The 12,622-nt window shown below is 45.1% G+C and overlaps 1 protein-coding gene across 2 annotated transcripts in view; it reads right to left on the bottom strand.

Annotated features, from left to right (window-relative positions):
* Galphas (G protein alpha s subunit) overlaps positions 1-12,622 on the bottom strand; it is a 128,858-nt gene that overhangs the window by 93,257 nt on the left and 22,979 nt on the right. For both annotated transcript variants that reach the window (XM_084589916.1, XM_084589917.1), the window contains exons 6-7: positions 11,683-11,737; positions 11,539-11,612 (exon numbers count right to left, since the gene is read on the bottom strand). In XM_084589916.1, coding sequence (XP_084446042.1) covers positions 11,539-11,612; positions 11,683-11,737 — 129 coding nt within the window. The remainder of the gene's footprint in view (positions 1-11,538; positions 11,613-11,682; positions 11,738-12,622) is intronic.

Here is a 12,622-nt window from a genome sequence, read left to right as displayed (position 1 = left end):
TATAAGCTAAATGTATGTAAAAGGACCCGAGACTTCTGATTTGCATCACGCACGCGCACACACACACACGCACACACACACACACATACACACTGGGATCTCTCTAGTGCACATCACAAGCTACGCTGGCCCAAGTTTTTCTGGAAGCCCCTACAAGAGTAGACAATAAAAGCACAATATTTAGTCTCGGGAGTTTGCGTCATTTTAAATAGAGATTCCCTCAGCTTGCCTCCAGGAGCGACAACCTTCCTACTAGCGCCAAAATGTCTCTGCCAATGGTGACCATGCCAGTAGCCAGCTGGATTTGTGACACATAAGGTTGGTCTACGATAGCGCCAATCAAAATAAAAAAAGCTGCAGTAAAAAGAAAGGATAACTGAATGTTACGCGAGTGCAATGCTTCATCAGCAGGCTAAATTTGCCTGTGATACACACAACAAATTTCACCTCCTGAATCTGCCAACTGGTTTTAGGTTGTCATCACTTCACTATACTGACTCAATGCCTACAGCGAGAACACAAGATAGATAATAAAATCTTGATAAGAACGCTTATATGGCCTGCAATTTTTCTGCAGCGAATAAACCACAAGGCCAGAAAACTTCAAAACTACCACTTTCAGTGATGCATCCCAACCACACTGGCCATGTTTCGACGAAGGTGAAACAAAAAAGAAGCCTGTGTGATGATGTCAGCACACATTAAAGGACAGCAACTCCATTCCATATCGTAATGCAATAGCGTTCACTTCACTATAACACCTCAATGCCTACAGCGAGAACACAAAAGAATTCTAAGAGCCCTGCAGTATGTGTAGTGAAGAAATGCGAAAGGCCGAGCATTGCTGCAGCACATGGTACATCACGTGCCCCTTGCCGAATACAACCAGCGTTTCGTTGAACACATCAAAGTTCACCGGTGTTCTCTAATTGGTTTACAAGAAAGGAAAGGCACAGTATCTATCACTCGCGGAATCCCGCTACTATCATCCTCACGGGAGGCAGGTGTGCGCTCCACGATCCCGGGCATGGCGCAGTTGGTTAAAGCGCTCGGCTGGGGATCAGAAGAATGGAGGTTTGACTCCTGGTGCAGACAGGATTTTTATCTTCTTAAACAGACCTTTCAAGTGCACTCCGCTGCCGTCACAGCAACCACCACCTGGCTGCGCCCTCACGATACCATCCCGCCAAACCACAATGGATGACGTATAGGTGCACCTACATGCTCCCGAGATACGGAAGAAATTCAGGGTGCCAACTGTTCATGGTGCCAATTAGTGGGCTCAAGCAACTTACGCTTGCGTACATCTGGTCAGAATATCAAAACTATACTTAAGTATACAGTGACAGATCTGTGTCAGCACAACTATTACCTGCAACCGTGGCTATACGCACTCAAGAGATGAATCCGGTTCCTTTTCGGTGTAATTCTACATCAACCTCTGCTGAGCCTGTGGTCCTTCGGGAATCAATGTGCTATATTTGTGGGAAACCACCTAAAAAGTGTTGTACACTCAGACTCAAAGCATGCATTGCAAATTTCAGAACGTTTCCTATGCCACATCACTTACCAGTCTCTGGCACTAAACATTACTGAGATCTTTACATCTACCCGTGCCCAAGGCCATAGGATATTTTAATTTACTGGGCCCAGCCAGACACCTGGAACATCCGTCTCAGACTAGGTAGAACACTGTTTTGGGTTTCGTGTCAAATTCCCCGCCAATATGCATGCTTGCTCCAGAGAGTGCATTTAAACATGGCCTTCATGCGTAAATATTTGCATTAATTGGACAGGCAGACTACCTGGAATGTTCCATTTGTGGCATTACAGAGACTATGGAGCTTATATTAATGGTGTGCCCAGTGTATGCATGTGAAAGGACAATGCTAACTACTTCTTTGAAGCGCTTAGACAAGAGGCCTCTCTCCGAAGATTTTTACTACTAGATGCTTGGCCGGACAAAAGGAAAGGCATACAAGCAGTGCAAGCTCTTTGGAGTTACTAGAGTGATAATGGAACTGGACTTATAGTTACTGTGCTTGCGCATATTTTGCATACCTGTTCTCACCACTATCCTCCATCTGTTCCTCTTTCTTCTCTTCCCTTTTCCCACTGCAGAGTAGCAGGCCAGATATTCAACCCTCCAGCCGACCTCCCTGCCTTTTTAATCAATAAACTCACATATCTTGAAAGATTTATTCCAGTAAATGTCTGATGTTTGGAAGTGTCCAGTGCAGTCTGCAGGGAAACTTGCCTGACTGAGCTTCTGCGTGTTGTCCGGACGATATCACCTCCGCCCGCACTTCTTTCTTCCCTCCCTCCACAATAAGCTTCATGGAGATATTGATCCGTGCGTACTTAATGTCATTGCAAAGCTAGAAAACAATGGGCCCCTGATGTGTCTGTTTGAATTTCTCCCGCATATGGGACATAATCACATGGGCACTTGCTAGGCCTTTTAGTAAAATTCGAAATCTCAAGAAAAAGGGGAATAGGCACTTATTTGAGCCTGGGTTGATGCTTGGTATTTCACAGCAGTTATTCATTTATTAAATTAATTTTAATAGTCCCTGCCAATTCCACCTGAACTGCACGAAGTGTATTATTTGGAACAAAAGTCATTGGAATGCGCGTTCGACGATTTTGCACTAGAGGCGTGGCATGAATGACCTACACTGCATTATTTCTACAAATAAAAATGCCTTCGAATATCCTAGGAATATTGAATAGCTGATCAGTAAAAAATAAAATAAAAATGAAAATATGAACAGTAAACACCGTTCGTCTTAATTCAAAATTCACATGGTATTTGCACGGCCGCTCGATGGAAGCGCACTGGGTGCTGCCTGCTGCGTCGCGCCACCGTCAATGGGCAAGCGCGTCCTTGGGGAGTTTACAGTTGCGCCCGCTATTTCTGCTGAGGGCGCCACTGTTCGGGGACACGTCGCCGCCGGGGTCGCCAGCTCTGAGCGCGCGGTTTGCTTTCTTTCTGGACACATTCGCCTCATGTCTGCGTGGTAAACGCAAACTTTTTTGTGTGCGCGTGTGCAAGCACATTAACGTTGAGACGGGATGCGTTTGTTTTTTAAGGCGAAAGTCGTTCTAGGCTCATGGAGCGAAAATCTGTGCGCAGAAGCTGTGGCTGTAATCTGTGCATCGCATCTGTGCACTGGTGTGTCAGTCGTAAAAGCGGACGTGCAAGGAGGGAGATTAAGAATGAAAATGATTGCTGGTGGTAGGTAATCAATAAAATTTATAAATTGATATTGATAGAGGTAATGACTAATGCTAATGACTAATAATGGTTAACAATGACTAAAATGATTTGTAATGACCAGTATATCAAACTATGACACGTAATGACCGCAACTGATTAGAAATGTGTACAAGTGCTTAGCGATGTGTGGTAATTACTATAATAGCTAGGCATGACTCATCATTACTGCCAATGACTATGAAATGACCAATATTTGTGAAAGGACATGTAATGACCCCTGCTGATTCTAAATTGAGTAACCTGCTTAGTTATGAGTGGTAAGGGCTGCAATGACTACGCAGCCAGACTCATCATGACTGGGAAACGACTATTATATCAAACGATGACTTGAAATGACGAACTGTGGCAAACGACGAGAGGCAAATGATAGGACAAGGGGAGGCTTTCGCCGTCCTCCGCTTAATATACATCTAAGAGACCCTCAAATTTTATCTGCTGAGCTCGCTTCAGACAAAGGCAGTAGCGAGGAGTGGAAATGCACTCGCTTTCTCTGAAATGAAAGCGGCGCTAAGTCCAGATGCTGAAGCATAATGCCCCATCAGCTGCCATTGAATTTGTTACAAGGGACAGAAGATTGGACTTGTTAGTGATTAATTATAGGTTAACAGTGCAAACAACGTGACGGGAATGCAGGAGAAAAGGACGGCACAACCGCGCTAGTTGTGTCGTCCTCTTTTCCTGTGTTCCCGTCACGTTGTTTAACCTATTTAGTTACCAGGGAGCTGGCCAGTGAACTAGGATTTTTAACGATGTGTTGTGAAGCAGATGAACACGGTGAGGTAGCACCAGAAGCTTTCCTTACAGGTTATGTTGCGAGGACATATCAGAAAACGGTACGAAGCGTTTTTTTTTTTATATGAGCATACTATTTGTTCTAAATTTTGCCGCGCTAGTCTGAGTGGCCTTGCAAGCAAAGGAGCCTGTGCATACAACATTTGGTTATACACTTGAGACTGTTTGAGTCGATGCAATAAACTGAAAAGCCACGTTCCACAAAAAATCCCGCGCCCGCTCTGTCGGCGGAAAGTCGGAAAAATACCTCTTTGGTAAGAGGCACGTTCGTTGGTGATATGGCCAGACACCTTTGGCGCAATGAGAACACGTGACATGTTCAATGTGGCAGGAGCTGCCAAATCAGAGAGAGAGTCAATAAGATGTAAGGGTGAAATGGGAATTATTGAAAGTGGGACCCTTAGATCTCAAGTCAGGCACACTATACTCCTATAGGGCATGTTCGTACGGCTTCAGTAAAAAGGGGCTTTATATAGCTATGTGTAGGGTGCTATTTCATATAATGCGGTGGCTTAAGGCTGCATTCTAATGATATGCGACAGAGGTAGCAATTACGGGATACAGTGAATAAGCAGGTAGCAAAGAGCGGTTACTCTAACGAGGCTCTGCAAGGAGATTTAAGAACCCCAAGTTTTGTTTATCACTAACAGGTTGTTGCTTAATTTATGAGATATTTGGTAATGTTTGAGGCAACATGTCAGTCGTACAAAAGCCTGTTGCAGGAAATATGAGTTAACTGGACCAGTTACAGGTTGATGAAAACCAAAGACAATAGAGGCTTAATGTACCCCGCAAAGAAAGTAAGCTTTGTCAGCTTACGAGCACCTTCATTAACAGGATGATGAAGTCTGAAGAGGTCCGGCGAAGTAGCAAGCTGTGTAAACTTTTGATTTCATCGTTGTTTTCTTACTGTACACATAGCAAGCTGTGTAAACTTTTGATTTCATTATTGTTTTCTTACTGTACACAGTACCTGCAATCTATGAAAACAATGATCATGGCCATGCTGAGGCGCTATGCAAGGTGCCCTACCAAGTTGGGGCACCAACTGATAGTGAGCTGGGCTGGAAATGTCAACTCAACAGTGGAGCGACATTTATGGCTATGGCATAAACCTCTCATGAAAGGTTTTCCATCTGCGATTGGTAATTTTCTTCCTTTTTTTGTGTGGCCATTTATAAGCGTACTGGGCTGCTCGCTGAATCTCGGCTGCAGTTGCGCTCTGAAGCGTGAACATTGGTTGTGATTGCAGCTAAGAGTTTCACAACAGGAACACTCGATGCGCGTTCTTCCATTGAAAATTACAAACCAGCAAAAATTGTACGGGTTTGCGAGCAGCCAATAAAAATAGTAATAAAATCTTTTGACGCATATACGTAGCACCTTGAGGCAGATCGGCTCTATGAAGCGCGCTTAGTTCGGTCATGCAAAATGCGGGAAGCCATGGCGGATAGCTTTCTGGCGTAAAAAGTTCTCCAACTGAGTCGAAGATCCCAGGTTATCATATAGATTTAACCTAATAAACATCTTCATATTTCCAACGTAACATTAATCAGAATGAGATAGAAAGGTTGTTTACATGTCGCATTTTCACAGAGGTTGCTCACAGTAGGACAATATATTTTTATTGGATAGCGCTGTCAGCTTAGAACAGGTTGACATCAATTTGTGTATAAAAGCTGTATGCAGGAATGAGTAAATGGTATGAAAATGACACACGGAATTCGCGACATAGTTAACTGGTTATGCATTAGGCTACCATAGCAGCTGAACAGCTTCGAATTGTTCACAGCCGGGTGACATTTTCGTGTGACAAACAACTTGATCCGAATGCAACATCAAGGTAATGTGAGCTCTCCAATCGAGTGGCCTTGACACCGTCACATTATGTTTTTCGGGGTACACTCCAGTATACATCGTTGCCGAGCAAGCGCAGTGCTGACATGGTCACACTAGACATGACAGTATATACTAATTCATGTTTCCAAATTGTGTGAAGCAGAGCTCTTATATCCTTAAAATAAAAGGGTTCTACCACGCCGACACCTCCCTGAAAGCGCAGCTCTCCGCGCGTGGCTGTCCCCGAACGGTAGCGCCGCGGCGGTGGCGACTGGAAGTAGGCGCCTCCCGCCGGTTTTGGGCGACGTAGCAGGCCGCACCTAGTGTGCTTCCATCGAGCGGCCGTGGTATTTGCAAATAAAGTTACACTAGAATGTACACATACCCAACTGAAAAATCAAGTATAAATTGTATGCACGATACAGTACATCCGTTTTTTTTGTGCGGAAGGGCCTCATGAAACCTGGTGGAGCTGTCATATCACTACTGAATACAGTAAACTCCTAGTTAATTCAGCCTTCAAAGGACCAGAAAAATTTTCCAATTAACTCAAAGCTTAGATTATCGAATAGGTCTCAAAAAACTGCCGAAAACCAGTTGTATTTGAAGTGTGCACAGGCTCGGGACGGACCAAAAGCTCGTACCCAACCAAGCCCACGAGCCAGCCTCAGGCCATTCGGAAGCCCTCTGCCTTGGGTTTGAGCCGAGTTGGGCCTGGGCATATTTGTTTTGGGTAGGACGGCCCAGGTCAGACACACCAAACCCAAATATGGGCAATGCTTTCTAAAGCGTGGCCCGCATCGAGCGTTTTTCCGGGCGATTCATCGGCGTCGACGGCAGCGGAGCGTTTTTTTGCCGCCGGAGAGGACGATTTCGCCAAATCGTTGGGATCTGGTGGAACAGAAAAAACCGCCACCGACGCCGGAAGAGGGCAGCGGCAAAGGGCCAATGAGAGCCGGAGCAGTCGTCACGTGATTCTGGTCAGAGCCACACCGGCCAAGAGAGACTTGTTCGCGTGCATGTTGCGTGCGAGAGCGGAAAGACGAAGGTTTGGTGCTCCGACGGTGCCAAGGCTTGGGTTTCAGGTTTCTCTGCCGAAATGGCCAAGCAGCATGTCGTCTTTTGGAGTCGCTCCGCGCATGAGGCGACGACAGAAAAGTCCGGGCATCGAGCATCGTGCATTTCCTTTATTTTTTTTTTTTTTTAGGTTAGCTAGCCAAAGCGGCGAGCAGTTTTGTTGGTGTGTGATATAGGGGACCGCAGCTTCGCAGGGGGGGGGCTACAGGCCCCAGTGAAAAGCGCTCTCGTCGGCGGTGTCAGGATAATTGACCGGGCAGGCCGGTTCCTCCTCCCATTGAACAGCTGTGCGAGTGACTCTTGAAAGGGGTCAGTTCTGCACGTGTTGGGCTGCTGAGATTTGTTTGTGCAGTCGCGTGCTTGCTCCTGGGTGCTTGAACGCTTATGCATGCGCATTCAGAAAATTACGAAAATTTGTCGGCGCAAGTGTGAAAAAAAAAAAAACACTAGTGGATCATGTCCCCTCTGTGAGGCAAATTGACAAGAATGCCATAATGTTAAGGTGCTTATAGTGCCGCAAGTAATTAAGTGGCAAGATAGTTTACAACGTGGGAAAAAAATCCCTTTTTTTTACAGTCATCTCCACAATGCAAAATTTTATTCGATGGCTCAGTGTGGTGCATGCAATTTCACTGACTTAAAAACTGCAATTTTGATACTTTTTGCGCTAATAATAATGAGAATTACCTTTATTTGAACACAAATTAAATCTTAAAGGCGATATGCGAGGCTGAAGAGAAAGACGAGACCATCCACCGAATATGCCTACCAACTGCTCATTTATGGTTAAAAGAAAAATGTTAGCTTGGTTAATAGGTGCCATAGAGAAAAGCAGTTGCTTATTTCTTTCATGTTATCACAGCGCACGTGTACCCTCTAGACAACCTATAAGTAAAGCCATCGATCATAAGCGAATGCTCACTGATGTGGATGACAAACTAACTTTTCACAATTCCTTTTTTGAAACTGCATTCGGCCGCATGAACACTCGTCAGAAAATAACGATAATGGAGAAATTCTTAACTAAATGTTACGATTCTGTGCAAAAGTTTGGTAAATAAATGTTTCTGCAATAAATAATGCCATACTTTTTCAATTGGATGAAGTCTGGTCTAGTTGGAGGCCGCTCATGGTAAACAATTGTGGGCGCGTCTCCTCTTTCTCTGTACTCGTAAATTGTACGATAAAGAATTTTCATCGAAAACATCTTTTTTAGCATTCATGGCTATGCTCTCCAAAGCAGCAGCTTACAAGCAGTGGCAAATGCACTTGCACATCTGGCATTCTGTGGCACTGCAAGCATGGTGCTGTTGTGTGCTTTTAATGAAAAGAACCAAGAGGGGCCATTCCGCACTCCTGGACACAATAACTTTTTTCCCTCTCTGAACGCCGTGGAATGCCAGCCAGACTCCCAGCGACCAGCAACAGCTCTTTTGTGCACTTGCGAGTGAGACGGCGCGTGTGTACAATGAAGGAGTGGGTGCCAACGGTGCGAGCAGCGCGTATACCAGTCGGGATGTGGGTGGTTCAATGCGCTCCCCCGGCGACGTTCCCGACCAGTAGTTCAGAAATGACTACCAGAAGAAGGAGGCACTGGTGCAGTGGGAGCAAACTTCATGTACGCTCCCCTATTGTGTCCTGTTTCTTTTCTATATTAAGCGCCACTTCCGGAGAACAGTGCATTGCGCCCTCGGCGCATTGTCGATGGGTCAGTTCTATGGCATTTTTAAGTCACGGTCGCACAAGTTTGCGGCAGGAGGAAGAGTTCTGTGAAGGTGGGCCGCCCGCTGGGACCACGTGCGACTGTCTAAGCTGAGCTCGGAGGCTGTTTATGAGCTGCTAGCCTTGCCAGTGGACCTCAGATATCTGCCTTGTGCTATGGCATCTGTATTTAGATCCAAAGCTGTTGAAAGCAATGCCTGTGCCTGTTTTCTTGACACACCTGACCCAGAAGAAAGAGAAAACCACAACTTGAAGCCCGCGACGACAAGCAAAACAAGATACGCGCGACCTCGACGCACGCGCCAAGACGGGGGCGCATAAAAAAAAACTGATTTATTTATAGGAAGGGAAAGGCGCGGTAACTGTCTCACTTGTTTTCTGTGGACACCACAACCGCGCCGTAAGGGAAGGGAGGAAGATGGGAGTGAAAGTGGAAAGAGAGAAAGGAGAGCCGTAGTGGAGGGCTACGGAGTAATTTTGACCACCTGGGGATCTTTAACGTGCACTGACATCGCACAGCACACGGACGCCTCTTCGTTTCGCCTCCATCGAAACGCAGCCGCCGAGGACGGGTTCGAACCCGGGTACTCCGGCACAGTAGTCGGGCGGGGGCGCATACATCGCACAACTGGGCGGCAAAAAAAGCGCCGCTCGGCTGCTGACCATGCGGGAGCGAAATCGTCGACGCCGGCAGGCGTTTCGCCTCCATCGAAACGCAGCCGCCGAGGACGGGTTCGAACCCGGGTACTCCGGCACAGTAGTCGGGCGGGGGCGCATACATCGCACAACTGGGCGGCAAAAAAAGCGCCGCTCGGCTGCTGACCATGCGGGAGCGAAATCGTCGACGCCGGCAGGTGTGCGACGCGTTTTCGCGTGCAAAAAACGCTCCATGCGGGCCACGCTTAAAGCGCAATATGGCCAAGGTGTGCTATGCGTCTCGAATGTACAGCAATAAGTTTTCCCGTGTCCTCCCAATGCGAGAGCAACAGTCTCTTCCAACGATCCGCCTGTCTATCCCGTGCCCTCGACGTGAATGGAGACATTTAGGTATCCGTTTGAGATTCACGCCATGCTCTCAACTATCACCGCCCGTCCACCACATGCCCTTGCCGTGAATGGAGACATTTAAGTACCCGTTTAAAGATTTACGCCATGCTCTCGGCTATCACATGCCCCTGTTGTAGCTTGCTCCTGGCCTAAACACAGCTTCAGCGGAAGCGGGGATATCATCTATAGCCAAAGCATCTGCGGCGCTAGAGTTGCCTCATCACTGCTCAGCCCAGACAGTGCAGGTGCGGTACACCTTGATGGCACCGTGAAAGGCACATGGTGAGCGAGACGACCTCACCGAGCACTTGGCCAAAGAATTACCCCTTTGCTCCAGGGTATAGGTCTCATCAAGCCTCCAAAAGGCTTTTTGCCTACACCCACATCATTGTGTATGCGATGCTGAAATAAACTTCTGATTCTGATACATAAAACTTGCTCTTCTTGCTAAAAACATATTACACATTCCAGCTACAAGTTAGAGCGGCGAAAGAACCTTGTGCGCTGCCAGGTTCATGATCCAGGAGAGGCGCAAAGGCCTCAAGCCTGTAACAGCGCATAGCTAGTCTTTGCATATAAACTTAGACTGACAACTCTTAAGTGCTGTGCCCCTAAATGTTCTACAAATTTGTCATATTAAACATGAGAACTGAATATATTAACATCTTAAACTCATCATCCTGAAATTACTTCTTTCTGTATCATCGCTTCAGCTGCACCAAGCCTGGGCCTTACATCTGGGCACGGGGCCAGGCCAGGCTGGTCTAAGGCCCTCTCAGTGTCGGGCCGGGCTCAGAACAGTAATTTTATCTTATAACACCTGCACGATGACTTCTGCATTGAAGATGAAACTGAAGTAAAAACAATGTTTTTTCACAGTTTTGTCAAGTGCATCACTTTGCGCACAAAGTCGGGAAGGCCCTCTTCACACAATGGCCCCGTTGCGTTTTTTATTTTTTTGAATATCAGTTTTTCAAATATGAATTCGAATCGAAAACAAACAGTTCAATTCATATTCAAAATTTTGAATATTTTCACACACTAGTTATTTCTGTAGCACAAATGAGAAAACTATACTTTCACACCCACAAGTATGGTCTGAAACTGCTGGCCAAAGAGAATGCCATATACCCTTGATGCTGTTTGCATGTTTCAAGGACTTTTGTGCCCAACAGTACTTCCAAGGTGCTAACGTGCTAATCTGCTCATATTTTTTTTTTTCCATACAATTTTCATTTCTAGCCACGTCTTACACAGCAATATGTTTCTGAAGCCTTTTATGTAATAACACTGTTAAAGCTGCTTTTCACATTCTTTTGTAACTTCTATAACCAGTGTCCTAGTGCCCCCAAAATAAAACGGAGCACGCGAATGAAGTAAAATTTCGTTTCAGGGTGTGCCCTGCAAGCGGATGCGCATGTGTATAGCTTGGGTGCGTGTGGGACATCCGGACGTTCAGCTCGACACTCTTGGTGTTCACCTCATCAGCAGCCGGAACGAAGGAGAGAACTTTTTGCACAAGTCCATGCTCAGTTTTATTTTGAGGGCACTAGTACATGCCATGAGACTAGCCGCAGCATACAACTGGTATCACATTTGGTTCTTTCACTATTTTATTCTTTCTTAACTTGATTACATGACTGCTCTTTGCATACTCCATTTAGTTTTAAGAAAGGTGCTATTTACGCACCTCAACTGATTTTCTACAATGCTAAATGCACTTTATTAGAGTAATATAAAAATGCTCTAAAACTGTACACAAAATTTGCAGAAAAACTTACTGGAAGTTGACCTTGTCTACTTGAAATTTTGTCTCGAAAATTCCTGAGGTTAACACACGGCACCGCAAAATGTCCTAGAGAGAGAGAGGGAAAAAGTTAACCGCTGGACAACTATCCTGAAAAAAAAATATATATATATCTTACCTGTTCATTTGGAGTATAGTCTGGCTGCTTAATTGTTGCCACTCTGTCCAGAAAACTGCAGACAAAATTGCACTGCATTTAAACCCAGCAATGCCACTCATATTTCCCAAAGCAATGCTAAAATGAGAAACAGTTACGATGGTGTCAATATATTTTTCTGCATTTACTACATGCATTACATAATCTTATATAGCAGTTATCAACTTCCGTCATACAAATGAGTTACACTCCTTGACTTTCCTTACCTCAGTCTCGCATCAGATTTCACAACAATCATAACTTCGAGGGGGAAAAAAAAGTGCAACTCAAGATAACGGTACAAGTATTTTTTGTTTTTGTTTTTTTATAACGCATTGCTTTAAAGCATAACAAGAATAATGAAAAATTGCATAAGAACAAGCACGCGTACAATATACACGGCGGAAATAAACAATAACAGAACAAAATGCACAAGGATCATAAATAATGCTACACAGATGCTCATGTAAAAAATTATGTTAGTAGTAATATTAACAGTCTTATTAATGTATTATCACAATCATATTTGCAGGTGATTTTATAAGGTGGTGAAGAACTATGTGGGAGGGGAAGCTATAATTTACCCTGGCAAGCAGTTCCAATCATGTATTGTTCATGGAAAAAAACTATTTTTGAACGTGTTTATTCGAGCATTGTACTCACGCACTTTAAGCGGATAATGCCAGTTTTACCATTAATAACATTATAGAAGAAAGAGATCCTCAGATATTTACGCCTCTGTTCGAGTAGAGGTCATCCCAATTTGTCTCACAAATTTGAAGACCTTTCTAAGAAATTGAAATTGCCAAAGACAAACCGGGCAGCTCGTTACTGGACGTGCTCCAGTTGTTCAATATTCTGTTTTGTGTATGAATCCCAGGCGACGCAAGCGTATTCAAGTATAGGACGCACATTGGTTATG

This window comes from Amblyomma maculatum, chromosome 1 (genome assembly GCF_055883805.1).
Source record: "Amblyomma maculatum isolate TAMU_Amacu chromosome 1, ASM5588380v1, whole genome shotgun sequence".
Classification (NCBI taxonomy): Eukaryota; Metazoa; Arthropoda; class Arachnida; order Ixodida; family Ixodidae; genus Amblyomma; species Amblyomma maculatum.
Note: the sequence above shows the minus strand (reverse complement) of the source record. Positions and strands in the feature narration are given on the sequence as shown.